This window comes from Balaenoptera borealis (genome assembly GCF_965194805.1).
Source record: "Balaenoptera borealis genome assembly, chromosome: 20".
Classification (NCBI taxonomy): domain Eukaryota; kingdom Metazoa; phylum Chordata; class Mammalia; order Artiodactyla; family Balaenopteridae; genus Balaenoptera; species Balaenoptera borealis.
Window position 1 is genome coordinate 9,524,289 of NC_138879.1, and position 27,986 is coordinate 9,552,274.

At 56.4% G+C, this 27,986-nt stretch overlaps 3 protein-coding genes across 7 annotated transcripts; 2 read left to right on the plus strand and 1 right to left on the minus strand.

Annotated features, from left to right (window-relative positions):
* The first annotated feature begins 2 nt into the window (after positions 1-2).
* On the plus strand, positions 3-8,188 carry BIRC5 (baculoviral IAP repeat containing 5). Of its 2 annotated transcripts, XM_082371258.1 has the most exons (5): positions 3-195; positions 439-548; positions 2,747-2,864; positions 3,639-3,695; positions 5,949-8,188. In XM_082371258.1, exons 1-5 carry the CDS (start codon positions 85-87, stop codon positions 6,036-6,038), a joined length of 486 nt encoding a protein of 161 aa, XP_082227384.1. In that variant the 5' UTR covers positions 3-84; the 3' UTR covers positions 6,039-8,188. The 2 variants fall into 2 exon arrangements, with proteins under 2 accessions (XP_082227384.1, XP_082227385.1); XM_082371259.1 differs by lacking the exon at positions 3,639-3,695 and having other exon boundaries at positions 7-195.
* Positions 8,189-9,035: 847 nt separating this feature from the next.
* TMEM235 (transmembrane protein 235) lies at positions 9,036-18,317 on the plus strand (the record flags this gene model as incomplete). Its single annotated transcript, XM_082374467.1, is given in 10 exon segments — positions 9,036-9,101; positions 9,864-9,917; positions 12,411-12,461; positions 12,819-13,050; positions 14,525-14,605; positions 15,213-15,302; positions 15,305-15,364; positions 18,007-18,074; positions 18,077-18,170; positions 18,173-18,317. Coding segments are annotated over 10 exon segments (858 nt in total). The 3' UTR covers positions 18,235-18,317.
* A 3,371-nt stretch (positions 18,318-21,688) lies between these two features.
* Positions 21,689-27,528, minus strand: LOC309618255 (uncharacterized protein). 4 transcript variants are annotated; one of them, XM_082371728.1, is made up of 7 exons: positions 27,207-27,528; positions 25,498-25,581; positions 24,807-24,895; positions 24,176-24,361; positions 23,348-23,485; positions 22,919-23,111; positions 21,689-22,399 (listed from the first exon to the last, which is right to left on the minus strand). In XM_082371728.1, the coding sequence occupies exons 1-7, from the start codon at positions 27,406-27,408 to the stop codon at positions 22,113-22,115; spliced, it is 1,179 nt and encodes a 392-aa protein (XP_082227854.1). In that variant the 5' UTR covers positions 27,409-27,528; the 3' UTR covers positions 21,689-22,112. The 4 variants fall into 4 exon arrangements, with proteins under 4 accessions (XP_082227854.1, XP_082227853.1, XP_082227855.1 ...); XM_082371727.1 differs by having other exon boundaries at positions 22,919-23,174; XM_082371730.1 differs by lacking the exon at positions 21,689-22,399 and adding an exon at positions 22,406-22,620 and having other exon boundaries at positions 22,919-23,174.
* Between the last annotated feature and the right edge of the window lie 458 nt (positions 27,529-27,986).

Sequence of the window (27,986 nt, forward strand, 5' to 3'; positions counted from 1 at the left end):
GCCGCGGGCGGCGCGTTCCCGACATGCCCCGCGGCGGCCGACAACCGCCGGATTTGAATCGCGGCACCGCTCGGCGGCGGCGGGATGAGTACCCCGTCGTTGCCCCCGGCCTGGCAGCTCTACCTCAAGGACCACCGCATCTCCACATTTAAGAACTGGCCCTTCTTGGAGGGCTGCGCCTGCACCCCGGAGCGAGTGAGTCCGCGCGGCCTCCCGGAGCCTCCAGGCCCGCCCCGCCCCCGACCCTGAGGCGACCCCTCCCGCGGGCCCCGGCCCCTCTGTGGGCCCCCGGGGCGACCCCTCCCGCGCTCTCCGGTCCCTCTGTGGGCTCCCGGGCCCCTGGGGCGACCCCTTCTGCGGGCTCTAGCCCCTCTGTGGCCTCCCGGATCTCGGGGGAACCCCTCCGCTCTGGGGCCTGAGCCGAGCTCTCCTTTGCAGATGGCCGCGGCCGGCTTCATCCACTGTCCCACTGAGAACGAGCCCGACTTGGCTCAGTGTTTCTTCTGCTTCAAGGAGTTGGAAGGTTGGGAGCCAGATGACGACCCTATGTAAGTCCCTCAGGCCAGCCTCGCTGGGCTTCCGGGGTTCCCCAGTTCCATCGGGACCGTTTGTTTTGAGTTGGGCTCCCCCCAAAACATCTGAATTTCGAAGTATTATTGAAGGACCTGCGGCTTTCCAACCTCGTTTGTGCCCTAAACAGCTGCTGTAAAGGATGAGTCTCTGCTGGCACCTTGGTGATGCTTTCAACCTAATCAAATCTGATTTGGCCGAATGTCCTTCTGGGTGGAGTGTTGAAGAAAGGCTCGTTCTTGTAGGTGCTTGATACCTTTCAGGTTAGACATAATACTGGAGCAGATCCTGTTGTGACCTAGGGATGTCCAGGTGCCTTTCTTGTTTCAGAGTTTTTAAATCTGAAGCTTTTTTTTTTTTTTTATAAATTTATTTATTTGTTTTTGGCTGCGTTGGGTCTTCGTTGCTGCAAGCGGGCTTTCTCTAGTTGGGTCAAGCGGTGGCTACTCTTTGTTGCGGTGCGCGGGCTTCTCATTGCGGTGGCTTCTCTTGTTGCGGAGCACGGGCTCTAGGCACGCGGGCTTCCGTAGTTGTGGCTCGCGGACTGAGTAGTTGTGGCTCGTGGGCTCAGTAGTTGTGGCATGTGGGCCTCAGTAGTTGTGGCTCACGGGTTCTAGAGCTCAGGCTCAATAGTTGTGGGACATGGGCTTAGTTGTTCCACGGCATGTGGGATCTTCCGGGACCAGGGCTCAAATCCACGTACCCTGCATTGGCAGGCGGATTCTTTTTTTTTTTTTTTTATAAATTTATTTATTTATTTTTGGCTGTGCTGGGTCTTCGTTTCTGTGCGAGGGCTTTCTCTAGTTGTGGCAAGTGGGGGCCACTCTTCATCGCGGTGCGCGGGCCTCTCACTATCGCGGCCTCTCTTGTTGTGGAGCACAGGCTCCAGACGCGCAGGCTCAGTAGTTGTGGCTCACGGGCCCAGTTGCTCCGCGGCATGTGGGATCTTCCCAGACCAGGGCTCGAACCCGTGTCCCCTGCATTGGCAGGCAGACTCTCAACCACTGCGCCACCAGGGAAGCCCGGCAGGCGGATTCTTAACCACTGCGCCACTAGGGAAGCCCTGAAGCTTTATTGAACTATAATTCATACAGCACAAAAACCACCCCTTAAAGCAGTACACTCAGTTTTGTTTTAGATTTTGTTCTTTAGGGCATCTAGTTTTCTTTTTTTTAATTGTGCGCATATATTCATACAGACAACAATATTCCCGTAATGTAATGCCACATTTTTCCCGCACCGTTTTTTCCCCCGTCAGGATCAATTGCTTCCACAGCTTGAATTTTTTTTCCCCCTAGAGAATCACCGGAGTTGTTTCTCTTCTTGGCAAGAAGAGTGTTGCTGTTTTCCCTAATGTGTTTGCTCTTATGACCCAGTATTGACTGGGATGATATGGTGATCATACCAGGTATCACTGGGGAAATACTGGTTGTATTCTTGGGAGTGAATTTCCAAGTGCTGTAATATTTTCAGATTATAGTTACTATCGGCTGTCCTTTTGGAATTTGTGTGGCTGGGTGTTCCTTCCAGCCTGTTCTGGTTTTTGTTTTGGTTTTTTTTTGGCAGTGCGGCGCGGCTTGCGGGATCTTAGTTCCCCAACCAGGGGTTGAACCTGGGCCCTCAGCAGTGAAAGCGTGGAGTCCTAACCACTGGACCACCAGGGAATTCCCCAGACTGTTCTCGTTATAGCGCTATCCGCTTGCAGGGATAATTCCGAGTGCACAGAATGATGGTGTGAGGCAGAGGAATTCACTGGAGAAACTGGGTCAATGGTGCCCTTTTCCCAAACCAACAGATTATGTAATAATTCGAGTGAAATGAGACAACTGCAAATGGTTCCTGGAGGATTTTAAGGGCTTTGACATGTGATACCTTTGGATTTATACTCTGTAACACTTTTCCTACTAATTGCTTAAAGACTCCTGGTAGAATACATCAGCCACAGGATATGGGTGGGGCTGGGGGCAGTCCACGGAGCAAGAAGGTGCTGAGACAAGTTGTGTGGGGATGTGGGTCCTGGCCCTGGTTCCGTCCACTTCAGACTTCACACTCTGTTCCTGAAGCAGAGCAGTGTGTGTCTGTGAGGGGGGCAGGGGGCCTGGTGGTAACAAACTCTTGCTTTTCTCCCTTTACCCGACTTTTCTCTGTTGACATGCTCATGTGTTGCTTTTTCTAGAGAAGAACATAAAAAGCATTCATCTGGTTGTGCTTTCCTTTCTGTCAAGAAGCAGTTTGAAGAATTAACCCTCAGCGAATTTTTAAAACTGGATAAAGAAAGAGCCAAGAACAAAATTGTATGTATTACTGGGAATAAGAACCAAGAGCAAATCCTGTTCAGCATCTTTAGTACTAAACTCCCTAGCCCGTCACAAACACTGCATAGGCGCTTTTCCTCAGTAAGCACTTTCTAAGCCCTTCTGATGTGTGTGTGTGAGGATATAAAAGGATAGAAAAGCATCTGTCCTGGAGCGTGGCCTTGGGGTTGTGCAGAGAGAGAAACGTATCCCCTGAGTAGAGGTGTCCTCAGTGTGCGGTTACCTCTGGTGGTGGGACATGTGATGGCTAGTCTGGCATTTCTGCCTTTAGTGACAACTGAGATGGTAGCTCATTTATACGGGGTGTGTTCATGTGTTAGCAGTGGTGGGAACAGAGGGTTTGGGGACACAGAGTAGAGAGCATACTGGGAAAGTGGCATTATGTGTATTGGGAGAAAGAAGCACCAGTCCTACTGGACCTTGAAGGGATTTCTGCAGGCGAGCTTAGGCTCTTGCACAGGTGCACTGGGTTATTGGAAGAGTGAAACCGTGAGTCCACAAAGAGGCAGCTCCCAAGCAGCCTGGGCTGTAGAGAATTAAGGTTGCCAGAGAAAACCAGGACTCCCAGTTAAGTCTGAATTTCAGGTACACAAGGAGTAATTTTTTTAGTATATCTCACATTTTGTATGGCTGTTTACTAAAAAATTACTCGTTTATATGATGTTCAGATTTAACTGAGCATCCTCTATCTTTTTGTGCTAAATCTGGCAGCTCTACAGAGAGTAAATATTCAGGTGTTTAATTTCTTTTTAGCAAAGCCCTGGACAGGGAGTCCAGATTTACCAGTTGTCTCTGCCACTCACAGACTTGGTGAGTTTAGGCCAGTCTTGGTCGTAGTTTCCTTGCTGTAAAATGGAGGATAGACTCCTGTGGTTTCTGAGGTCCTTTTCAGCTTGAAAATCGTATTCCTTTTTAGAGATCAATATAAATAATTCTGTCTAATATGGTACCTTTTAAATGCTAAGGACAAAATTGAAAATTTTTTCAGGAAGTGAGAAGAAATCAGTGGTCAGTAAAGCGGTGTATTCGATGGAGGTCTTGGGAACTGCAGTGCTGGAATTGGGAAGGGGGCTGGGGAGGGCCTTCGAGGTTAGGGGTCAGCTCATTTTCTGTGAAGTGCTACAGATGGTAAGTATTTAGCCTTCATGGGCCACAGAGTTTCTGTTAGAGATTATTATTTCTTTGTTTTTTTCTACAAGTGTTTAAAAATGTAAAAAGCATTCTTAGCCATTGGGTTAAGAACGGGCCATGGGCTGGATGGATGTGTCCCACAGGGCGTAGTTTGCCAGTCCTGTTCTAGGTGAAAGACCAGCTTTGTGTACTTCAGGAACAGTTGTGAGAAAGCTGTGAGAAGTCCCCCAGATTATTTTAAAATGTATATATTTGGGGGGACTTCCCTGGCGGTCCAGTGGTTAGGACTCCGTGCTTTCACTGCTGAGGGTGCAGGTTTGATCCCTGGTCGGGGAACTAAGATCCTGCAAGCCACGTGGCGCAGCCGAAAAAAAGAAAGAAAAGAAAATCAAATAAAATTTAGAATTCAGTCCTTCAGTGGCACTAGTAGCATTTTATCTGCTCATTAGCGCCATGTGGCCAGTGACTACTTTACTGGACGGTGCAGACAATTGAACATTTTCATCATTGCAAAAAATTCTGTCGGGCAGGGCTGCTCTAGAGTGACACCCAATTGTGAGGTTTGTTGCAAATAATTTATCACCGATATAAAAATACAGGTCCCCTTGTGTCCCTAGGCACATTTGCATGTGAATGGATGTGGACAGTAAGGTTTGGGGTCAGAGTGCAGGGGATGGGCATAACCAGAGGCCTGTCTGCTTCCCGCCAAATCTCCTGGATGGCCCCTCTAGGGTACATCGCTCCTGGAGGTGGGATGGCATGTGGACCTCGACTGTACTGTGGGGTGGAAATAAGGTTGGGAGCTGATCTTTTAAACCATTTATTAAGTCAGTTATGGGATTGCAGCACACAGCTTTAAGGCAAACGTTTATCCAGGTGAGATAATAATTACGTGTTGCAGTTTACAAATACTGAAAACGAGGAACAAGTGTTGTTTGTCGTGATGCTGTGAATTTCTGAGACCCGGCATTTAATTGAGATGCTGCTGGTCAGTTCGACAGGACCTCTGGTCAGGCAGCCACCTGGGCCTGACGCTGGGCAGGTGCGCGGCTGAGGTAGAGCCGGGGCTCAGGGTCTGACCCTGGGGTGCACCACGTGCTCTCTGCTCCTGCTGCGGCATCGCTGCCGCCCTCTTTTGAAAAAAAGTTACCTCTGTTGTTTTTCTTATTAGAAAACATTTAACCCAATAAAAGTCTATTGTTTGTCTTTTAATGTGGCAGAGAAATCAGAAGAGTGAAAATTAGGGAGGAGGTTTCTGGATTTGCTGATGTGATTGTCATTTGTCCCCCTGGAGAGAGCACTTAGCAGAATGAAAGGTTGGAAGCCAGATTCAGAGAGCTGCTGCAGGTGGAAGGTTTCTGTTTGAGGACCGCGCTGATGCTTGACAACGTCTGTTTAAGTGAACAAGAGGAGGGGTCCGGACTTTCTGTGGGAGCTTCAGAAGCAACGGAGGGTAGTGGGGAAGAGCAGGGCTCTGCCACAGACTAGCTGGTAACCCTGAGCTGGATGCTACTTTGGACCTCGGTGTCCTCATCTGTGTCATGGGGATAAAGGTGGCGCCTACCTCATGGGGACATGGAACAGTGAGTGAGTTAGCGTGTGTGGAGCAGGTAGAATGGTGCTTGGTACAAGCAAAGCGGTCCATCAGTGTTTTCTATTATAATTATTCTGGGACAGCTCAAATGAGAGCTAGTTGAGGGGAATTCCCTAGCGGTCCAGTGGTTAGGACTCGGCACTTTCACCACTGGGGCCTGGGTTTGATCCCTGATCGGGGAACTAAGATCCCACAAGCTGAGCGGCATGGCCAAAAAAAAAACACACAGAGAGAGAGAGGCAGATGAGGTGAATGAGGATATTTACCCCATATAGCTGGGCATCTCTATTCGAGCATGCCTAGAGCTTCAGTTTCATTTGTCTATTCTTTATTTCCAGGCAAAGGAAACCAACAATAAGCAGAAAGAATTCGAAGAAACTGCAAAGAAAGTCCGCTGTGCCATTGAGCAGCTGGCTGCCTCGGAGTGACGCCACCCCCACCGTCACTGCCCCACAGGGACACACACACATCCTTTCCAAGGCACAGCCCTCAGCGTTACCAGCTTTCCTCTGGGGCCTCTTAACTGTGCCTTAGGAAAGGAGAACATCAGCATTTTGAAATTAGAATATTTACCTGTATTTTTGGGTTTTTTCTTGAAGGCGGTGCCAGGGGCTATTGCTGTTGTACAGCTGGTGCTAAGTACAGTGACGGATTCTCTCTTTTCTCTCTGGTAGTTTTTGCTTTATTGATTCCTGGACTTAGCAGGGTGAGGGGAGAAGTTCGTCCACGTGGGTAGAGCCCTTTTACAGTGACCTGTCTGGGCTTCACACTGACGACTGGCTGTCCAGCTGAGATGTGATGCGTGAACGCGATCATTGGTCCATTGTGACTGGACAAACAGGATTAAGGATGCCATTTTAAATTTCATTTGCGTAATAATCTCCATTTATTGTGTGCACTTCTCATGTTCCAGGTGCTCTGTATTATCTCACGTTGACGTCTGCAGGTCCTGTGACCATACCTTTTTACCCCATCAGGTCTGTGGTGTCTCAGCAGCTCCCTTCCTCCCAGGTGGATTGTACAGATCCATCCCTGCCACGCCTTTGAAAGTGCCCTGTGTGTGAGGCGTTCCTCGCCATCCCATCTTGTGATTTTCAGGTTTACAAGGGGGAGCTATGGGATTAGACCCTAGACTCTGCCTCTGGACTTGATCTGTGTAAGAGCCCTTTCCATGACTGTAGCATGAGCGGCTAGGGGGGTGGAGGGGATGCAGAAGGACTGATGTCTTGAGAGTAGAGCTGGCCTCTTGCTTTTGAGGTCAGCTGAAGATACTTCTTCACCTCCAGTGGCACATGGAAAGTTTGCAACATTTCTCTATAGTAGACGAGGAGAAGGTTGTCCTTTGTGCCAGACAAGGAACTTTCCAGAAGCCTGGCTCACTGCTTCTTCCTCTTTAGTTAGCAGGGCACACAGAGGGGATTCTTCCTGGGAAGTTTTGCTGTGGACCAGCTGTCATCCATGGACACAGCAGGCAGGGGTGGGATGTAAAATCCAAGGAAGGAGTTCCTGTTCTTAATATTTCTAATACGCTTCAAATAGCTACTTCCCATTAATAATGTGGATTAGGCAGCTGATAATTCCGCTGTCTTTCTAATGTGAATCTTCCTAAAGGAATAAATTAATTTAAAAAGTGGATTGGAAAACCTCTTTGGGGGAAACTTCTTAAAAAAATAGATGAGTCATTTATGTTGTTTGCAGTCTTGCAAGATCACAAATTCAGTGATATTTGAGTTTCAACACCAGCACGGACTAAGCAGAGAGTTGGGGCAGTTGTAAAAAAGGCATGTGGGACACCCACTCCGGCCCTAACTGTGCCCTCTAACGGTGTGCTTGCCTTGTGGGCTTGGGACTGGCGCCTGTTGAATTGGAGCTGCAGTTTCCTCACCAGTAATGTGGGGATCGTAGAACCTTGTTGCCTCAGCTGGCTTTTTTTATTTTATCAACATGGTTTTCATTTGAGGAGGAGAGGAATTGAGACAAAGCCCTCAGCCCCTCCTAAGATTCTGCAGTGTTGTTTTCTTTTTTTTTGTTTGAATTATTATTTCACAGAACAGGACAAACTACAATTAAAAGTAAGCACAGAGCCTTTCTTAGTCATTGGGGACACCAATGTAAATTTTAGATGGATTTGGAGACAAGGTAAAGTAGCAGGAAATATCTAGCAGAAACTGTCGTTTATGAAATGGCTGCACAATTAGCCAGCCCGAGTGAGCTGGAGGGCGCCCACTGGCTGCTCCTCCCCGAGGACGACGCAGTGGCCTGAACCCCTTCTAAATGACCTGGCTCGGAGCTGTGGAGACTTGGTGGGCTGCTGCAGGCGGTCTGTCAGCCCTGAATGGCTGTGTCTCCATTGCTCCACGTCTGTGCCACATTCTCCACATCACCACCTCCGCACGGGTACCCTGCTCTCCTCCCCGAGGCCGGCTCACGCAGGGCTGAGGCCTGATGTTAAGATGGTAGATTTGATTTCATCCTCCTTCATGAAGCTAAGCTGCAGGGTGGATTGTTACTGTCCTATTGGAAACCTCTGGGGGTCATCTTGGTAGTTGCCGAAGAATAAAAACTATTTCATTTCAAACACTGCAGACCCTACTGCGTTTTTAAAATGTTGTTGCCTTTGGTGGTGGTGCCTTCTTAGCCTGCCAACTCATCCTTCCCGCCCCAGCGGTTGCGGGGGAGGGATGAGTCCTCGCAGAGAGACAGAGCCAGCCTTGGGCTCCTCTGCAAGAGCTGCTTGAACCCAGAACCATTTGTTTATGTCATCTGGACTCATTCCATGTATAAACCGGCTATGAAAAATGCACCTCAGTCTGAGGTTTTTCTGCCACATCTCAGTCAGAGAGTGAAATGAATTTTTCCCTCCAAGTTTGGAGAATATTGCAGAGGTTTTTGTTATGGGGTAAAAAGCACTCCAGCCTTTATATTCATCTCAGCTGCTTATTTTTGATATTTGTGCCAATCTGTAAATGGATACTTCACTTTAATAACTGGTCCTTACAAACTGGCTTTGTAGAGAAGCGAGGAAATGTTTTTGCCCTCAGTTTCCTTTGCACAATGGGTATTGCTACAGTTCTCGGCTTTGTCGGGCTGTGCTGTGGAGCAAGGCTAAGCTGGGGCTGACCCCTCAGACCCTCTTACACATTTCCCCTTCTAGAAACTTTTGTTCTGAAAACCATATTTATTGCTGGACCTTAATGGCTGCCAGCATCAGGAAGTTTACTAGACATGTATTAATGAAGTCTAAGACCCTTGCTAAGGGCAACAGCCTCAGCCTTCTCTCGAATATGTGTCTGCCTCTCAGGTTCTCCAAGTCGGTGGGAGTCTGGAAGGGTTGTAACTGGCGGTTAAGGGTGTCAGGTGTGACAAGGGCAGAGCCTGTGGGCAGCCTGGGGACTGGGGATCTTCCGTCCTCAGCGCTGGGCAAGATGGAGCACCAGCCAGCCATCGCCTGCAGGTTGGCACCCCCTTGGGATGCTGACCGTTCTTTGCAGGTGTACTCACTTAAGAAGAAATAACAATTGCCAGTAAAGTCTAATGTGATCTTACCTGCATTTTTTAGATGCAGAAATGGAGATTTGTAAAGAGGTGAAATAGCTTGTCCAAGATCATACAACTAGTAAGCATTCAGGTTGGGATTTGAATCCAGGCTGTCTATCCCCAGAGCAGGGCCCTCACTGTCTAATGACAGTGCCCAGCCTTGAAGGGGTGCAGCGGGGGATGGCTGTTGGCAACGGCCTGACCCCAGGGGGCTAGTGCTATAAACCGTCCCCATTCCATTTTTCAGACAGCTTTGTCACAAAGGCCCTCACATAAACTGACACCTGCCTCCTGAGCCTTCCATTGATCCTCACTGTACAAGTTTTAACTTTTTATTTTGAACTAAGGTTCACAGGAAGTCGTAAAGCTAGAACAGGGTTTCTGTGTACTCTTCGCCCTACCTCTCCTGTCATAACTACAGTACAGCGTCTGGAGTCGCTTCCAGCATCTAAGGTCTGAGCTGAGAGGAGGTGAGCGGTACAGCCCAGCGAGCTCTGAGCCGGGCTTACTGTCGCCGGGGAGTTCCTGTCTCGCCCTGGGTGAATCTAGCTCTTGAAGCAAAGAGCCAACTGAGCTGTAGGTTTTCTGTCCACTGGCCCAGCCTACAGCATTTGAGCCGGTTTTCAGCCGGCTGGGACCAAACTGGGGCCTAGGTTTCTGTGGCAGTTCTCCACCTGATCTCCAAGGTGGTGACGTCTGTCCATCTGTTCGCTCAGGCACTTGAGCACCTGTTCGCCGGGCGCTACGTCCAGGGCTGGAAGCCTCCTGCGGTGAGCTCACGGGTTCCCTGCCCTCTGAATGGTGGGAAGATACAGGCCACCTAGTAGCCACGTGAGTGTGCCCGTGGGGGCACCGAGAAGACGGCAAGGAACTCGCAGAGCATTCTGCTCGTCTAGGAACGAGGAGGAGGCTGCCAGATGGACGAGGAAGGGAAAGATGCGCCAGGCAGAGGGAACGGGAGTGTCCATTCTGGGGACAGCAGGTGCGTTCTGTGATGAGGGGGAGGGGTGGCTTGCTCCCGTTTCCCTCTTAGCAAAGCCTATCAAGGCGGCCACGACGAGCCCTTCATAGGCCTGAGTCCTGGGGGATAAGCGCGACCAGCCATGCGGCTGCCGCCCTGCACATCAGTGCTTCCCACCTGTGACCCCAATCATTTGAGAGCCCTTTAGAAGGGTTGGTTTTGACTAGAACAGTGTCTTGAAGAGTCTACCAGGATGAATTGGCTTCATAATGCACCCTGAGTGAAGGAGTTGACCTGTCGGGAAGGGTGATTTAGGAAGGTTCATTTTCTGTTGGAGGATGTTTGCCGAATGCGGTGAGATTAGTTGTAGTATAGTTGGGGCTCAGCTGCTCTCACAGTAACTTCGCCAGTGGTTTCGGCTGTTTCCCAGTCCTGCGTTGGAGGCCATTTATGGCATCATCGGCCTGGAGCAGGAAGCCTGTCACTGGACTCAGGCATCCTGTTCTTTCAGCTTCTGCGAGTTAGTTCAATGTAAGTTTAAAGGAAAGAGGCTTGGCTGCAGCCCTGTTTTGTCACATGTAATTGGGATTTCTTCTATCAAAGATCACGCCTGCCCCTGATTTTGGTGGTAGTGGTCTGATGCTGGCTTTGAAGAGGTCCTGACAGCCTGGTGACAGGCTTGGTGCTCACAAGTTCTGGATTGCAAATTGATGAAAGGAGGATGAATAATGAAAAATAATGGGTCATTCTAAGCGGTACCTTTTCACTGGGCTACGGTATAATTTGGATCCATCTCAAGAGAAGTAGATTGGCAGAATTCATCCAAGTAGCCTCTCAAGGACCAGTACCCACTGTCTGGGGACAATCGAGTCAGTGGCTCTGACTTGCACATCTGGGGTTTAAAACCCTGAACCAGGGCTTTAAAGCAATAGGGAGTAGACTGCCCACCTGGCCATCTGCACTGCAGCATGAGCGGGTACATGTCTGTTCCTGTACAGAGACGTGGGCTCTGCAGGCACAGTGGCCTCAAACAGCACCTGTCGCTGGCCCTGGCAGCTGAATCCTGCTCTGCTTAAGTTCTATGGGGTGCAAAGGAGACCCTTTCAGACAAGCTCAGGCGGAGAGGCAGGGGCGCTGGGAGGAAGCGTGTGGAGCGTGCAGCCACAGGGTTCCTCTACTTCTCCCTAAACACAGTCACGATCGTAGCTTAAACACACGGAAGCAGTGTCCACCTCTGTCGTATTGTGAGGTGTGTGTTAGGGTCATTACCTGCTTTTCCAGCTCCACCCCACTCTCCCCTCCTCCCCAGTCCCACCACCACCCGCCGGTGCTTTTGTAGATGGCTTCTGCCCCCTGAGCACCTGCTTTTCTCTGTCTGCCTGCTGGATTCTTTCACCTTCCAGGCCCACTACCCCCTGAGAGAGGAGGGCCCCTGGCTGGCACCCAGCTTCCAGAGCAGGGGCTGGGGGAGGGCTGTCAGGAAGGAGGGTACCAAGACCGCCACAGCTAGGGTCACTCCCACCCCAACCCCGCCGCGTGCCCCAAGCCTGTCTTGGGTGTGGCGTGAGGACGACGCGTGGCCTACATGATACCACATGATTCCATGCCTCTCTGTCTGAATGGAAGTATGGTTTCAATAACTTTGCTAGGACTGCTTTTACTTCCTGATTATATTCCTCAAACCTAGAAGAGCCTGGTAGAGAAAAGGGGGCTGAGAAAACCAAATACTTGGAAACAAGAGCCCTGGGATGACCCTAAGTCGAGAAGCTGCTCGTCTGAGAAGGATCACCCTCAGGGAGGCCTCTGACCCCCATCTCTGCCCTGCATCAGGGGAGGGGGACAATGTGGACAGTCCAGGGACCTGGAGACGAGGCCCTCCCGTCTCCCAAGATGGAACCCCAGAGAGCCTCACCATGACAGCCGCGGCCTGTCCGTCCCACACATGTCACGGGCCTGCTTCTGGTGGGGGCCCCTCTGCTTGCCACCCCACTAGCTCCTGACACCTGTCCTAGGAGAAGCTTCGTTTATGTTTGTGCGTGAGTGACGGACAGGCAGAGGCCGGCCTTGCCTCACTCAGCATTTGTAATTGGAGCTAAAAGGAAGCAAGACTCCTTCCTTCTGTAGCCCCTCAGCAGCCCATCCCGTTCATCAGATCCCTCAGCTGGTTGGTCCCGGAGACTGATTAAGACCAGGACGCAGGGCCAACCAGCAGCCAAGTGCCCCAGTGTGTGTGTGCGGGGTGGCGGTGGGCTGCCTCCCACCATTCAGGCCGCCTGCTGAGCCCCCTCCCGGGCCATTTCAGGCCCCACCCTCCCTCCTCAGCCTGGCCGTCTGGGCGCTGAAGAACCGGAGGGTCAGAGAAATTAAGATATTTGCCCAGGGACCCACAGCCAGCAGCCAGCTCGCTGGGGATGCTGGCATTTGAACACAGCTCAGGGGCGAGCTCGGTGGGCTATCACGGCGATCACCGACAGGCGGGAGTTCCCAGCGAACTGGAGGGGCACCGCACCCAGAAGAACCTCGGGAGTGCCCGCCTGCCGCTGGCTCCCCGCACCCCGCTCCCTGCTCCCAGCGCCCCCTCCCCGGCCCTGCTCACCAAGGGCCCCCCCATACCTTCTTCCTGGCCCTATGCCCCCAGGTTCCAGAACCCCCTCTCCCCCCACTTTCGGCTCTCTGCACTCCCTAAGTCCCGGCTTCCCGTGCCCCCCAGCCCCCAGCTCCCCCTCACCTCCTGGCTCCCTCTTCTCCCCCATACCCGGCTCCCCTCCCGGTCCCTGCACCCCCGACCCGCAAGGCCCGGCTGGGCGTGCTGCTCAGCTTTGCGCTGCTGGCGGCCGCCGTGGCCAGCGACTACTGGTACCTCCTGCAGGTGGCGGACGCCGGCAACCACAGCGGCCACGGGCAGCTCTCCTCCCACTCGCGGCTCTGGCGCATCTGCGAAGGTACCGACTGCCCCTCCCCCGCGTGGCCCCTCCCCCTCAGACCCAGGGGCCACACCCCCTCCTCCCAGAGCAGCGCGGTGAGGCCCCCCCCACCCCCGGTCCCCTGCCTGTCTGCCCACAAGGGGGTCTCTCGGGCACCCCTTCCCCCCAACTGTCTTGGTGACAGTCTGGCCGGAGGAGGAAGGGACTCTGGCTCAGGGCCCAGCCAAGGGTGGGAAGTGAAAAGGGGGGGCACTGGGTGGCCCCATAAGGACCCCAATAGCCTTCCAGAGCAGGAGCCCTTGGCAGTCCCTTGGCCTCACCCTTTGGGGGCCTGTCTTGCGTTAGAAGTGATGGCACATCACTTGGTAGATGGCAGGACAGCGCTGGGTGACCTGGGACCTTGTCCCTCAACCTCCAAGTTCTGATCTGTCAGGGGGGGAGAAAATGACGCCTCTCGGGATGCAGGGCTCGGGGTGGGAGGAATGAGGGAGGGGCGACACGGGCAGGCCCGGCACCCAGGGGTGCTCAGCTGCTGTTCTTGTCACTCATCTGCAGGGGCCCTGGGGTTGAGCTGGGAGCCAGTGTGCGGGAGGGAGGCCCAGGTGTGGGGAGCTGGGGCCCTGGCAAGGCCACGGTTCCTCATCCCAGTGACTGGGAGTTGTTTCTTTATTACCGTCCAGGGCTCGGCCTGGTCACCCCGTTAGCCCCGGTCCCTGTCAGGCACAGCCAGGGCTGTGGCGCAGGGCCCCTGTTCCCATACCCCCGATGGCCTGACACACAGGGCGGAAAACCGGAGCGCCGCGTGGCTTCAGACCTGAGCAGGAGCAGGGAGGGCTTTCCTCGGCGAGGGGTGGGGGAGGCAGCGGGCTTCCACACGCTCCCCAGCTGCGGGCCTCACCAAGCTGGGGCCAGCCTGGGGGGCTTCCCCTGCACAGGACGTGCACACAGCAGGGCTGTGCGTGAGCATGAGTAAATGCGTGTGCACGTGTACGTGAGCAAGGTCAGTGTGTGCGCGTGTGTGACACAGTGCCTTCCTCGGAGCTGCCAGGGAGGAAGGACAGCGCAGTTTATTCAACCACCCCACAGGCAGCCTAAGGATCCAAGGCTCTCCCAACTTGTGTGTGTGTGCACGCGTGTGTGCCCATGTGTGCGAGAGTCAGAGAGCCCCTTTCTTGTGCAGGCAAAGCCTGGCTTCCACGTGGGAGCAGATCCAAGGGAGGCCTGAGGGCAGCCTCTCTGCAGTGTTTGAAACTTTTCGACAGGCATCCACGTAGGTCTTATTTGTACATTAAATAAACAAACAAAGGTCTTGAGCCGTCCAAACCCGTTTGGGGCCCCAACTCCAAGTGGCAGGAGAGAACCTGATGGGGCCCTGTGGCCACGTCTCGGGGCCCTCGGCTCTGGTCGGGGGTGAGAACCTGCAGGCCACCTATCTCTGAGAAGTACAGGGTGGGTCCAGCCCACCAGGCTTTGTGTTCTTTCTGCTTTGTAGGGCAGAACAGCTGCATCCCCCTGATTGACCCCTTTGCCAGCGAGAGCCTGGGTGCCTCCACCTTGGTGCAGTGCCTCATCTGTGAGTGCTGGGGTGGGAATCATCCCCCATCCTTCCTTAATCTCCAGGCAAGGCTCAGAACCCCCTCATCCTAGACCCACAGAACTGCTTCCACCTGGACCCTGTGTTGCCCAGAGGACATTGCCATATGCATCTGAAAAACCCCATGACTGGCCTCAGCCCCCATGCTCTGCTATTGGCTTCTGACCACAGGCGCCCGACCCCCAGCCTGTCCTGCCCTCCCTATGCCCCTTTCTTGACTCTCCTTTATGTTTCCAAATGGGTCTACCCGGTGGGCATCTCCCACCTGGTAAGTTGGGGGCATGTCTCTGCTGCCCCAGAGAAGCCTGGGAGGTTGGGGAGGGTACTGGGAAGCCTCCCTCACCCTGGGCCTCAGGAAGGCTGTGCCAGGACAAGGGGTTGGCCCCTGGTAGGGTCAGGTGGTTACCGTGGAGACATCAGAGGGAATCGGATGGTCCAGCTCCTCCTCCGGCCGGGGCCAAGACAGTCCCGAGCATCCTACGAAGGAGGACCTCCAGGCAGACAAGTCTCTGAAGTACTCAGCTGGGCTTTCCTTGGGGGGCTGGCCCGGGTCCCCTCCTGCTCCCTGACCCCCCTCTCCCGGCAGCGCTGCACCGAGCCCTCGTGGTGGTCCTGCCCCTGAGCCTTGTCCTCATCGTGTGCGGCCGGATCTGTGGCCTCCTCAGCTCCCTGGCCCAAGCATCCCTCTGCTGCTCTGCACGGGCTGCCGCTTCTTGTTGGGGGTTGAGTCTGGGGGCTGTGAGGGCCGCAGCTCCTGGCAGTGGGGTGCTGCCTCTCCTGCTGCCCCATCCCCTACGCCCCCACCCCCGCTGCTCTGAGCCTGGGCCCACCCTGGCCGTTGAGCTGCAGCAGGCGGGGGCGCCCTGGGTGGCACTGGGGCCTCTGTAGGGGCAGGGATGCTGATTGTGAGCCCAGAGCCAGGGACTGGGGCCGGGGAGCCCCAGGGTTGAGCTTCCAGGCGCAGGAGGAGCGAGGATCTCTGAGGGGTCCCAGGAACTGCCCCGCTGGACCTGCACGAGGGGTGGGGGACCAACCCGCACCTGTTCCCTCTCCTTCCCAGATCACCCTGGTGAGGGGGCAATGCAGGCAGGGGGGTTGGCATAGGCCAGACAGGCTGAGACGGGACCTTGGAGTCCTTGGCAGTGACCCCAGGCCAGGCCCGGACTGCACCTAGTAACAGTGCATGAGCTGGCGTACATCTAGCCCACAGGCTCTGGGCCGAGCCCTCCCTCAGGGACACAGCATCGCAGGCACTCGGGTCACATCTTCCTGCTGAGACGTCCGAGGATTCCCCGAGCTCGGCAGGAAGCTTGTCCTGGAGTCCTCTTCACTGCCTTTTGGTGCTGTCTGCCCCAGCCAGCCACCCACCCGCTGTCCCCAGCTGCCCAAGGCTGGCTGTAGTTGACCGTGGGTTGGAGGCTCCTCAGGGTCAGTCCTCAGTGACCCCTCCCATCCAGGGCCAACCCTGAGCCGAGTCTGGTGTCCTAGGCCAGCTCCACTGTTGGGGCTGTGGCACGAGGACCAGAACACACCGGCCTGGGGCTCCCTCCTGGGCAGGGCTGCGTCCTCCCCAGCGTCTGCTGGGCCCTTGGGGAGGCCTTGGTCAGGAGGGAGTAGGTGCCAGTTGCCAGGGGGACCAGCAGCCTGGGTGTTTGGTTTAGAGAATGAGAGCAGGAGGAATTTGTATCGAATGGGTATTGTGCTTGGAGCCAAGGCACTGGCCAGTGGGCGGAGGGAGCGTCTGGAGGCAGCTGCTAGGGGGCGCTCCGCTGGCCCCGAGGGAGGGCCGGCAGCGGGCCTGGTTCCAGGCACACCCTGTCTGCTCCACTGCTCAGAGGCCAGACTGGCTGCGCCTCTGCTTTCCTTGCCTGGCGGGTACCCGGTGGAAATGGATCATCTGGCATCACTGTCAGGGGCCTGCACAGGTGGCCCGGGTGAGGCCGGTGCTGGCAGATGCACCAGCTCTGGGGGCTCCGAGACAGGAATGTCACACCTGTGGGGACCTGTGTGAGCCCAGATCACCCCCAGCACCCCCCCCCCATCACCATCATCACTGCAAGAAGAAGGAGGACCCAGCTAGGGGGTCGGGGGCGGACAGGGCCTGGGGTGATGAGTTCCACAGCCATCACCCAGGGCTCTGTCCCTTCTCTGGGTCCCAGTGAGATCCAGACCTGGCCCTGAAGGTCAGCTCTGGTCAGCCTCTTGCTGTGGCTGGGCAGTGTCCAGAGGGAGCACCGTACATTCCCTACAGCTGGCACCAAGGGCAGGCCCTGACGTCAGCCTGCAGCTGTGGGACGGGGGCTGACTCTCTGGGCTGGTCCCTCTGAGCCTGGGGGATAGGCAGATGTCCCAGTGCCCAGCTCGTTGCTTGCCCCTGACCCTCCAGGGTCACCAGGCACTATGTGCAAAGCCAGTCTTCTTCCTTTGACTGTGCAGAGATGCAGGGTCGGAGGAGGAGGGCATCCTCGTCTGGTGAAGGACAGGGGTTATAACAGGAGTTATAGGAAGGGGCTGAAACTCAGATCTGGGGAGGGGAGAGGGCCTCTGGAAGGAGGTACACTGAGCTAGGGCCAGGAGGGGAGGCTGGGGCCCAGTAAAGTGGGGAGGAGGAGCTGTGAGGAACAGGGGACAGAAGTGCAGGTCAGGGGCCTGGCTCAGGATGCCCGATCAGAGCTCCAGAGCTCCCCCCACCCTTCCCGGCTGCCAGTACAGGTCACTGGCTATGTACGTGTGTGTGTGCGCACGTGTGTTGGGAACTCCAGGGGGTATGGGGGGGTGCTGTATATGTGGAAGCAGTTATGTGAGTAGGGACCATGTATTGGGGGTGTAGGTTGTGCTGTTTGCAAGGCGGTTTTTTTTTTTTAAATTTATTTATTTATTTTTGGCTGCATTGTTTTTTTTTTTAATTAATTAATTAATTTATTTTTGGCTGTGTTGGGTCTTCGTTTCTGTGCGAGGGCTTTCTCTAGTTGTGGCGAGCGGGGGCCACTCTTCATCACGGTGCGCGGGCCTCTCACTATCGCGGCCTCTCTTGTTGCGGAGCACAGGCTCCAGACGCGCAGGCTGAGTAGTTGTGGCTCACGGGCCTAGTTGCTCCACGGCATGTGGGATCTTCCCAGACCAGGGCTCGAACCCGTGTCCCCTGCATTGGCAGGCAGATTCTCAACCACTGCACCACCAGGGAAGCCCTGCAAGGCGGTTTTGTGGAGTGAGGTCCTGAGGTTTGAGGACTGAATCGGAGCCTCCATTTTCCCCAAAGGCCAGTGGGCAGAAGCTTCTGAGGCTGTGTCTGCACACCCACCTTGGCCAGGGGCCCAGGCAGGGCAGGCGCCCCCAGCAGGCAGACGTGCTGAGTGGTCACTCCGCACCCCCTCCCCCAGGCGCCCTGACCCTGGCAGGGGTCAGCACCTACATCAGCTACTCACACCTGGCCTTTGCTGGGACGGCCCCCGGCACGTGCAGGACATCCGCATCAGCTTTGGCTGGTCTGCGGCGCTGGCCCGGGGCTCCTGTCCCTCAGCGGCACTCAGCGGCATCCTCCTGCTCACGGCGCCCGCGTCCTCAGCCTGAGCCGGCAGCCGGGCGCCCCCCACTCTGTGGTCATCTGAGTCCCGGGCAGGCAGGTCATGGGAGAGGGGCTCGGTTTCCCTGTGCATCTCCTGAGATTGGGTGGTCAGAGCCCGGCCCTGAGAGGCCCCGGGAAGGAGGCTGGGAGCTCGGTTCTGAAGGCCTGGCTGGAGTCCTGGCCGGGAGGGGGGGCCTTGGGGCGAGCAGGGGGCTGGGAGCAGAGCAAGAGAATCCAGACTTCTCTTGCTTGCTGTCTGGGGGGCTCCTCTGCTCTGTTGTTTCTTTAGGGCCTAAGTGGTTTAGCCTCCTCCTAGAGGTGAGAAAGGTTGAGTCCCAGAAAGAAGCAGCAGCAAAGGGCCGAGGGCCAGCTTGTGGTGGTCGCGTGAGGGTGCTGCAGGCTCCTGGGTGGTCAGCGGGTCTCCTGGCCTCTTGAGGCCGTGGCCTGCGCTCGCCCCTCCCTATCAGTCCTGATGTGCCACAGCTGCCCCCATTCCTAGGGACCTGAGTCAGGCGGAAAAGCTGCCCCGGTCCTCAGGAGGGGGCAGTTCGAGAGAGAAGCAGGTATCCGGCAGACACCCGCCGTGCCAGGCGCCGTGCTGAGTGCTGCCCGCTCGTCTGCTCTGCTCGTCCAGTCTCCCAATCGCCCTTCACAGCAGTTACCACTCACCCACTTTACAGAAGGGAGACGTAGGCCCAGATCACCCCAGAGCAGATGGCAGAGCCCGTGCCCACGCAGGCCTCTCTTCCGCCCTCTCCCCGCTACCCCCCAGGGCAGGCGTTGCTGGGGAGGAGACTGAGCGCTGGGGAGCCCTTGGATTTGCAGGTGCAGGGGGAGCTGAGGGGGCTGGACAGGCCTTTGTTCCCCCTTGTTTTCAAGCCTCTGTCCCTGTCCCGGTGCCGCTACTCCTGCTGAGGGGCCGGCGCTCCAGGACCCCATCCTCGTCTGCAGCGCCCTGGGGAATGTCTGTGATTGCCAGGGCCGTGTGGGCCCCTCAACAAGCAGGTGTGGAAGTCCTGTGGGGCGGGGGAGCCATGCCAGGGTGGAGAGGGAGGGGCTTCTCAGCCAGGAGGGGCAGGGGCCACCCAGGGTGGCAGAGGCCAGAGCCTGGAGCTTTGACTGCAGGCTTATTGAATGGAGGCAGACCCAGGCCTGGGGCTCCTCCGAGGGTCAGACAGACAGGAAGGTGGTCGGCCAGCCCACGCCCAGTCATCGTGATCTAGGGAGGCTGGGGCTCCTCTCCTCCCATGCTGGGCAGTACCTGAAGCCCTCCTTGCCTTTTGTTTCAGGTTCAGGGCCCTCCTGAGTCTGGGGTGCGTGCTGGGGCGTCCATAGCGGCCTCTCTTGTGCCTTGGTCTGCCCCCTCCCCCAGTCTCCCTTTATTGCTTGGGAAGTTACAGGAAGCTCTGGGGGCATCAAGGGAGTCCCACTGAGGGACAAAGAGCTTGGGGGTTAAGTGGGGGCCTTCCTTCCTACTGGTGTTTAAGCATTTAACATTGTGCCAATTTGTCCTTAAATAAATCAGCTCGTTCTGTGTGCAGTTAGACCTTTACTCTCTTAAAACTTTTCAGAATAGATAATACATGCCCATGGCTTACAATCAGTGCAGGGGAAACCCTGTTACCAGCTGTGTGTGTGTGTGTGTACATCCAGAGACATCCTATGTGTCTGTCTGTCTGTCTATCCATCCAGAGACATCCTGTGTGTGGTCTGTGTGTCCGTCCATCCAGAGTTGTCTTCGGCAGACACAATGAGCTCCTTCTTATTTCTGGTCAGCGCAGGCAGGGATGACTCCTGGGGCCTCACGTTGGATCCAGGGTCTGGCTTTGTGGGCAGGTCCTCTCAGCTTGGGAGGCTCTTACCTGACCTCTGCCTCCTCTCACACAGGGCTTCTCGTGTGGGTTTGCTGGGGGTCGGGGTGTGGGAGAGTTTAACCCTGGGCCTCTCTGACTGCAGACAGGCTGGGGCTCCAGGCATGGACACTGGAACAGACACACATGAGTGGCCCTGGGATCCTAGAACTCCCTGAAGGAGGGTGGGGGGAAGGGGCACTTGCCCCTCCCCTGCTTCTAGAACAGACCTGTCCATGACTCAGTGAGGCCAGCCCAGGCAAGCCTCAGTCTTTGATTGGCCAAAGTCCACAGTGGGTGTTTCACGTTCGCTCTAGCTCCTAGCCCAGGTCTTTCTTAAAAATAATTAATTAATTAATTAATTTTTGTCTGCGTTGGGTCTTCGTTGCCACGTGCAGGCTTTCTCTAGTTATGGTGAGCGGGAGCTACTCTTCATTGCGGTGCGCGGGCTTCTCATTGCCGTGGCTTCTCTTGTTGTGGAGCACGGGCTCTAGGCGTGCGGGCTTCAGTAGTGTGGCTCGCTGGCTCTAGAGCGCAGGCTCAGTAGTTGTGGCGCACGGGCTTAGTTGCTCCGCGGCATGTGGGATCTTCCCGGACGAGGGCTCGAACCCGTGTCCCCTGCATTGGCAGGCAGGGTCTTGACTGCAACTTTCTGAGTAGCTCCAAGAACTCCCAGAACTGCTCAGCTAAGCCTCTCCCTAATTCCTGGACCACAGAAACTATGAGAAGTAATGAAGGATTATTGCTGTTTGGGGGTAATCTGTTACCAAGCAATGGATAATGACTACAGTATATATTTTGCAGGGCAGGGCAGGAGACACTGCAGAGGTTTAGAGTTGCTGGCTTTCTTCTGATTCTCTGTATTATTGTCACCTCCTCAAGCACAGGAGAGTGGTTCTGGGGCCTTGGGGAACCCCAGAAGCTGCATCTCCCAGAGTATACGTAGATCTAGATTCTTCTAAGGGAAGGAGGCAGGGACTTCCCTGGTGGTTCAGTGGTTAAGACTCTGCACTTCCACTGCAGGGGGCCCGGGTTCGATCCCTGGTCAGGGAACTAAGATCCCACGTGCCGTGCAGTGTGGCAAAACAATATAAATAAATAAATAAATGTTTTTTAAAAAATGAGGGAGGCAAAGAAGGAGGGCCCTCAGCTTCAGGCCTCTTTGGCCCGCCAGATGCCTTCCCTCCTCGCGTCGCTCACGTTCACCATCATGCCTCCAGCCCGGGCCCTCTCCTGAGCACCATGCCTACGCTTCCGCCCACTTCTCACTACTTGTGCACCGGGGCTAAAACAACACTCTTAAACTGAAGTCATCCTCTACCCTCACAAAGCTAGTCCTCCTCCTGTGATTCCTACTAAGGGCTTTCTAAAGCACTGATGTGATGGCCTGTCTCCCCTATTTAAAAAAATCTGCACACACATTCACAGATTCACATATATACATACATACGTATATATCCAGAATGAAATATGCAAAAATATTAACAGTGGTTATTCTTAGGTGGTTTTTAAATATATATTTTGTCCAGGTCTTCTCGTTAACTTCAGCAGGAGAGTGGTCTTAACCACTGAGTCTGCCTAAATTAAATTACCCCAGGGGTTGCTAGAAAGGAGATCCTGTCCCAAATTATGTGCAGCAATGACATATTTCATAAGCAAAAAAATTTTATTGTTTAAAAAGGTAAATACGGATTAGATGACTGCAAGGTAAAGCCCCAGCCCCCTACCAGGCCACCCAATACCAGTGTCCATTTCTGTGTCCTCTCACGCTTCCTCCTGCAGGTCCCCAAGATGCTCTCATGAGCCACGTGGCTGCCTCCTGGGCTGTGCTGGGGGAGCCATGGGGTCCCACCTGTCCCTGCATGCTTGGGCCCCTGTCCCGGACACAGGGGCACGCGAGGTTTGCTGGATGAACAGGTGGAAGGCCTCGCCCCATGTGTCATGGAAGTGAAGGGGTCCAAGGAGACCAGCGGATGACAGGGGTGTCGTTTCACTGCCTCTCCTCCCACCCGCCCCCTGGGGACACCTCCACTCCCCGCCTCCCTCCATCCAAGCCAGGGCACAGGGTCCGTCACCCCATCCCCAGGGCCCTCAGCACGAACGCCCACTTCCCCAGCGCCAGCTCGGTGTCCTGCGCAGAGACGTCGCGGTGCCACACGGCTCGCACTGACCGCTCCGTCCAGGGAAGCAGCAGTACGCGCACCGCGCGGCCAGTCTGGGCCACCTCGTCAGCGCTCACGGTCTGCAGGCGCTGGCACAGCTCCTTGGGCGGCAGCCCATCCACCCTCACCATCACCATGTTCGTCTCCACGGTGGTGAGATCCACGGAGCAGACAGGGGATGCCAGTTCCTGGAGCCCTGAGCCCAGGTCCTGTGGTAAGTGGAGCCCGACCCCAGTACCCCACCACTATCCCTACCACTCCAGCCGTGTCACCCCAGGAAAGGCAGAGGGCAGCCCAACCGTAGTGGGAGGAAAAGAGGGAGTCTTAATCCTAACATGGGCAGGCTTGGCTCTGCTACTTTTCAGCTCCGTGACCTTGGACAAATCCGTTAACCTCTTGGGGTCTAGGTTTCCTCATCTGTAAAGTGGGGACATCGTGGGGTTGTTGTGAGGACTCAACCCAAGTTAAAGGCTACATTCTGCTGGATCCTGCAGAAAATTACTGACACCCACTGGGTGCCTACTGGTCTAGGCCCTGCACAGGTTGTGGTCTGGTAAAGCACAGACCACCTGGGTCCCACCCCTGCTGGCTCAGCGGCTAACTTACACCTTCTAGAGTTGGAGGGATGCACACCTGCTGGGGGTTTGGGCCCTGCTACAGGGGACCCCGAAGGCACACCCCTGGGACCAAAGGGAAGTGGGGGGTGTCCAGGCACCTTTGGCAAACCTCTGGGCGTTCTGGTGGTCCTTCAGCAGCACCTCCTCAGCGTCAGTCAGTCCCACCAGGGCAGCTGCGGCCAGCACCCCCGCCTGGCGCATCCCCCCACCCAGGGCTTTCCGGAGGCGCCAGGCTTCTTCAGTGAAGTCCTTGGGTCCCCCAACCAGGGCCCCCACTGGTGCGCCGAGGCCCTGGGGGAAGAGAGGAGAGTCCTGCCTGCCTGCCCATGGGTGTGCATCTCTGTCCTCGGGGCTCTGGAGGGGGCAAAAGGGACAGGGATGGGCGACACTGTGGCCTCATCAGGGGAGGGCGTTAGAGGGGCCCAGCGTGAGCGGCTGCCAACATAGGAGCTCGGGGACCCAGCTCGGCCTCTTGCGGTGGGCACCTCTACCCGCCCGTGTCGGGGGCGGCCCAGCGGCTTCCCTACCTTGGAGAAACAGAGAGACACAGAATCGCAGTGCTCCACGATGCGGGCAGGGGGCATGCACAGAGCCACCGCGGCGTTCATCAGCCGGGCCCCATCCAGGTGGACCCGGGCCCCATAGCTCCGGGCCAGCAGGTGCACCTGGGGGTGAGAGGCAGGAGGGGTCAGAGGGCCAGGCTGGGGGGAGGGGCGGAGGGAGGATGGGTCTCCAGAAGATCACTGGAGGGTCACTGGGCTTGTGTCCTTGAGGAAGCATGAGGGGTTTGAGTCGGGAGAGCTGGTTGGTGACAAGCTTGGCCATCTGGAACCCGAGCAGTCACTCTGGGCCTGAGCCTGAGGCTGTCCTCTGTGAAAGGGGGTCGATGATAAGGGTTTTATCTCCTGTTTATGGCGGGCTCACTGCGGGCCAAGCGATGAATGCCTCATCTTACCTAAGCCTCGCCACAGCCCTGTTGGAAGGATGCCCTCAGTCCCGTTTCCCAGGTGAGGAATAGGTCTGGAGGGTTAGTTAGCGCTCAAGTTCTCGCAGGGGAGAGCAGCAGAGCCCAGCCCTCGCACCCTGGCCCTAAGACCAGACCAAGGTGGTGCCGCTTGGGGACTCGCCTCCCTGAGGACTGGGTCTCTGCTCTTTGGAGGAAAGCTTGGGCACTGGGGCAATAATTCCCTTTGCATCTGCACCTAGAACCGCACCCATGTCTCCCACAGCAGTTCTGGCCACTGATGGGCACCCAGGCAGGTATCAGAGGGGACTAAACCCCAGGAGAGGGGCCTGAGGGACAGAAAACCAGCAGCTGGCTAGTGGTGGGGGCACAGTGGCGGGGCCAGGCCTACCTGGCGTAGGTATTCGATGGGGAGGACCCGGCCGCCTGAGCTGCTGTGGGTGTTCTCCAGGCAGATGAGCTCACAGACTGGGTGGTAGCGGCTCCCAAGGCTCCGTGTGACCAGCCTCTCCAGCTCAGCCAGGTCCAGGGTGCCATGGGGCAGGTCTGGGAGGGGGTGGGAGTGCACCCCAGCGATCTGCAGGTGTGGGCGTGCAGAGGATAAGGTCCAGGGGTCCAGCAGCACCTCCTACCCCTGTCCTGTCTGCTCCTCCCCAGCTCTGCGCCGTGGAGCCTTCCGCCTGTGCTGTGGACGTGGGCATAGACATCCCAGCTCTAAGGGTGGGGGAGGACTGAAGGCACCATGTTTGCTTGAGAGGTTGCGGTCCCTCCTCCCTGAGTGCCCAGTGCTCTGGGTTCCCACTAGGGGGCAGCAGGGTGCCAAGCACAGCCAGCAAACCGGCTGGCCTGAGCCGAGCCTGCCACTGTGTGGTCAATCTGGGAATGGCTCTCCTTACTGCCTTCCCTGGAGAGGCCACCATTTCTCCCTCTGCAGGTCCCAACTTGGTGCCTGGGAGGCAGGTTCTCTCCACAAGTGCTGAGCATCCTGTGCTGGCCCCAGGTGAGAGGTTCTGGGTCCTTACCTGAGCCACCCCGCCCTGCTCATAGACGTGGAGGTGGCATTCCTGCCCAAGGAGGAGCTGGGAGCCCCGGCGCTGGCAGTGACACATCACTAAGGTAGATGGGGTGGGGGACAGTGTTGGCACCGAGTCCCATGGGGCCCATCTGTCCCCAACTAGCTCAGCCGGACTGACCCCCAAGGCCACAGCTAGCTCCCAAGTGCCTTATGCCAATTAGGAAAGAGCGCCCCTTCAAGACACCTTCCTGCCATGTGCTGGAAAACCATCCCACTAAGTCCACAAGTCTAAGACGGTGACCCTGTGGATCATTGGGCGCTGCACACCCTACACCCCTGTGCCCTGCAGCCCACCTGCAGGGTATCTCCTGTGTGGGGAGGCCAGCCATGATGCTGCTCTTTGCGGGATAAGCAGCCCAGGGCACGGGCATCAGTCAGGCCCTAGCAGGAAACAGAGGGCACACGCACCCTGGGAATCGGGAGTATTTGATAAAGGGACAATTTACAAAGGTGTGGCAGCAAGCTGGGAAGTCACAAAGTTCAGTGCAGGACCCCCAGGCAGGAAGGGGTGAGAGGAGGGTGTGGTTACAGGTTCCAGATGGCTCGGAGCCCCACTGACGTTGTCACAGCCCCCAGCACAAAAGGGAGAAGCATGGAGGGAGGGCCTGGAGGGCAAATGGAAGTCGCCCCGTGCTCACCAGAGATGAGGTTGGCCATGGTGTTTGTGGGCACAAACAGGGTCCGCTCCACCCCGAGCAGCTCCGCAGCCGTGGCCTGCAGCTCTGAGATGGGAAGGGATGGGCCCGGCGGGGTGGCCCCATCAACAATGGCACTTTTCAAATTCCTCTCCTTGCCGACCCCATGAGCCCTTTGTCCGGATGAGGGCACCTTGCCCAAGGCTGTGGTGAGTAGCCAAGCAGGACGCCAGCCCCGGTCTGCCAGCTGCAGCCTGTGGTCTTGGTGGCTGCACATCTGGGTCCAGGGGCCCCTCAGTCGACCCTCTGTGCCCCGCCTCCTCTTGGGCCATGTTCTCCCCCCGACACTGAAACTCTGTGGTTTGAACCCTCCTGTCCCACCCAGACCTCACACCTGTCTCACTTCCTTTCCCATCAGTCCCTTGCAGGTGGGGCCCTGCGGTTTCTCTGCTGACTTCCTCTCCCAGAACAGAAGGACTGGAGCCCTCAGAAAGAGACTCTGGGGGGCTGGAGGGGGCGGGGCTTCCGGCTCCTGCTTTAAAGCTCACTGTGGCTCCCCTCTGCCTGTGGCATACAGTATGAAGCCTTTGCCGTGAACTTCAAGACTGGTGGGATCTGCCTTCTGCCTCCCCTCCAGGGACAGGAATGCCCTCCTACACACCCACTCCAGCCCCATTCCCCATCCGTATCCCAAACACCTTTTGCACCACTATGCTTCTGCTTCTGCAGTTCCTCTGCCCGGTGAGCCAGCACTCCCTTCCCTGCCCAGGGTTGGGGGTGGAGCACTTCACTCATCTTTTAAGAGGTTCCTCCACAAAGTCCCCATTTCCTGTGAGTCCCGTGTCCCCACCCGCCAGTCCCCAAGGCACTCTCTGTGGATGCACGTTAACCCCACCATCTCCCTCACCTCAGCGGGAGTGACTATGCATCAGGCTGCCTGCTGAGCAGCGGGTCAGCATCTTTGAAGTTCCAGGCAGAAGTGGGTGTCTGCTGGATGCATGATCAGCCCCATCACCACCTGACCCCACATCCAGCCCCTCAGGGCTCAAGTGGTAACCCTCAGGCTTGCCCCTGGCACAGCTGACGGTTGTACACACTCCAGCAATAGCAATGGCTCACTAAGGCAGCAACTCTCAACCCAGGGTGGTGGCACCAGTCACCATCTTGAAAACACTCCCTAGGTTTTTAGAACTCACTCCTCGGTCGGGGGATGGGGGTGGTGCAGCCTGTGGAGAATCCCCTTTTCTAGATGGGTTTTCTCTTTGTCTTCATGTGGGAAGGTGGTGGGTGCAGGACAATAGCTAACGGTTCTAGAGTGAGAAGACCTGGGTTCAAGTCCTGTTTTGCCATTTACTAGGTATGGCAACTTGAGTGCCTGGCTCAGCTGCTCAGAGCCCTCCTCTGCAAGATGAGATAACACCCATCTCATCGGGCAGTGGGGCCACACTTTAATGAGCACACAAATCACCCGGCGATCCTGTTTTAACCTGCAGATTCTGGCTCAGGAGGTCCGGTGTGGGACCCGAGAATCTACATTTCTAACAGGCTCTCGAGTGATGCGTCAGACTGAGCCACAAGGACGCCAAGCGCAATGCCTAGCCTTCAGCTGAGCCGCCACCCCGAGTCCCGGGCCACCTCTCCCGCCAGCACCACGGACAGCGCACTGGGGTCGCCGCGAGGACCCCCGGCCCCGGCCTGCACGCCGGGCTCACCGCGGACGGTGGGGTCCTCGCCGTAGTCGTCGTCCCCCACAACCGCCTCGGCCATGGCGCGCCTCATGGCCGGCCCGGGCTTGGTAACCGTGTCGCTGCGCAGGTCCACCACGTGCGTCGGGATCCCCGCCTGGCTCCCAGATCCCCGCGCCCAGAGGGCCCCCTGCTGCTGGGCCGCAGCCCGGGCCAGTCTGCGGAGCATGGCGGGGGCAGCGCTCGGCTCCCCCGCCCCGACCCTCCCCGGCGAGCGCGACCGGGAGCGGCGGGATCCGAGCGGCAGGACTTCCCGAACTTCGGCCGCGGCCGACCTGAGCTGGCGGGACGGCCCCGCGGCATGCTGGGAGTTGTAGTTCGGCCTTCGTCACGGCCGGCACCGCGCAAGTCCGGGAGAGGGCCCCCGCGGCGTGCTGGGAGTTGTAGTTCGACCTTCGTCGCGGTCTGCGACGCGCGAACCAGGGATGAGGGAGAGGAAGGGTTCTGCTTACCCAAGAAGAAACCGAGACCAGGCAAGTTTTTATAGAGCAGACGCTCATGTGCCTCTTACCGTGTGCCCCGCACTGTCCCAGGCACTTTACAAGTGTTAAAGCAGTAAAGCCTCTCAACAGTTCTTAGGAGACAAGTACTCTTTTCATCCCGTTTTATAGATAGGGAAGCTGAGACGCACAGAGCTAATGAACTTGGCGAGGAGCGTCCAACTCTGAACCACTGTGTTACGTTGCCCCTAAAAAGTAGCTTCCCATTATCTACTTTTTTCTATACAGATTTATTGAGCACCCACTG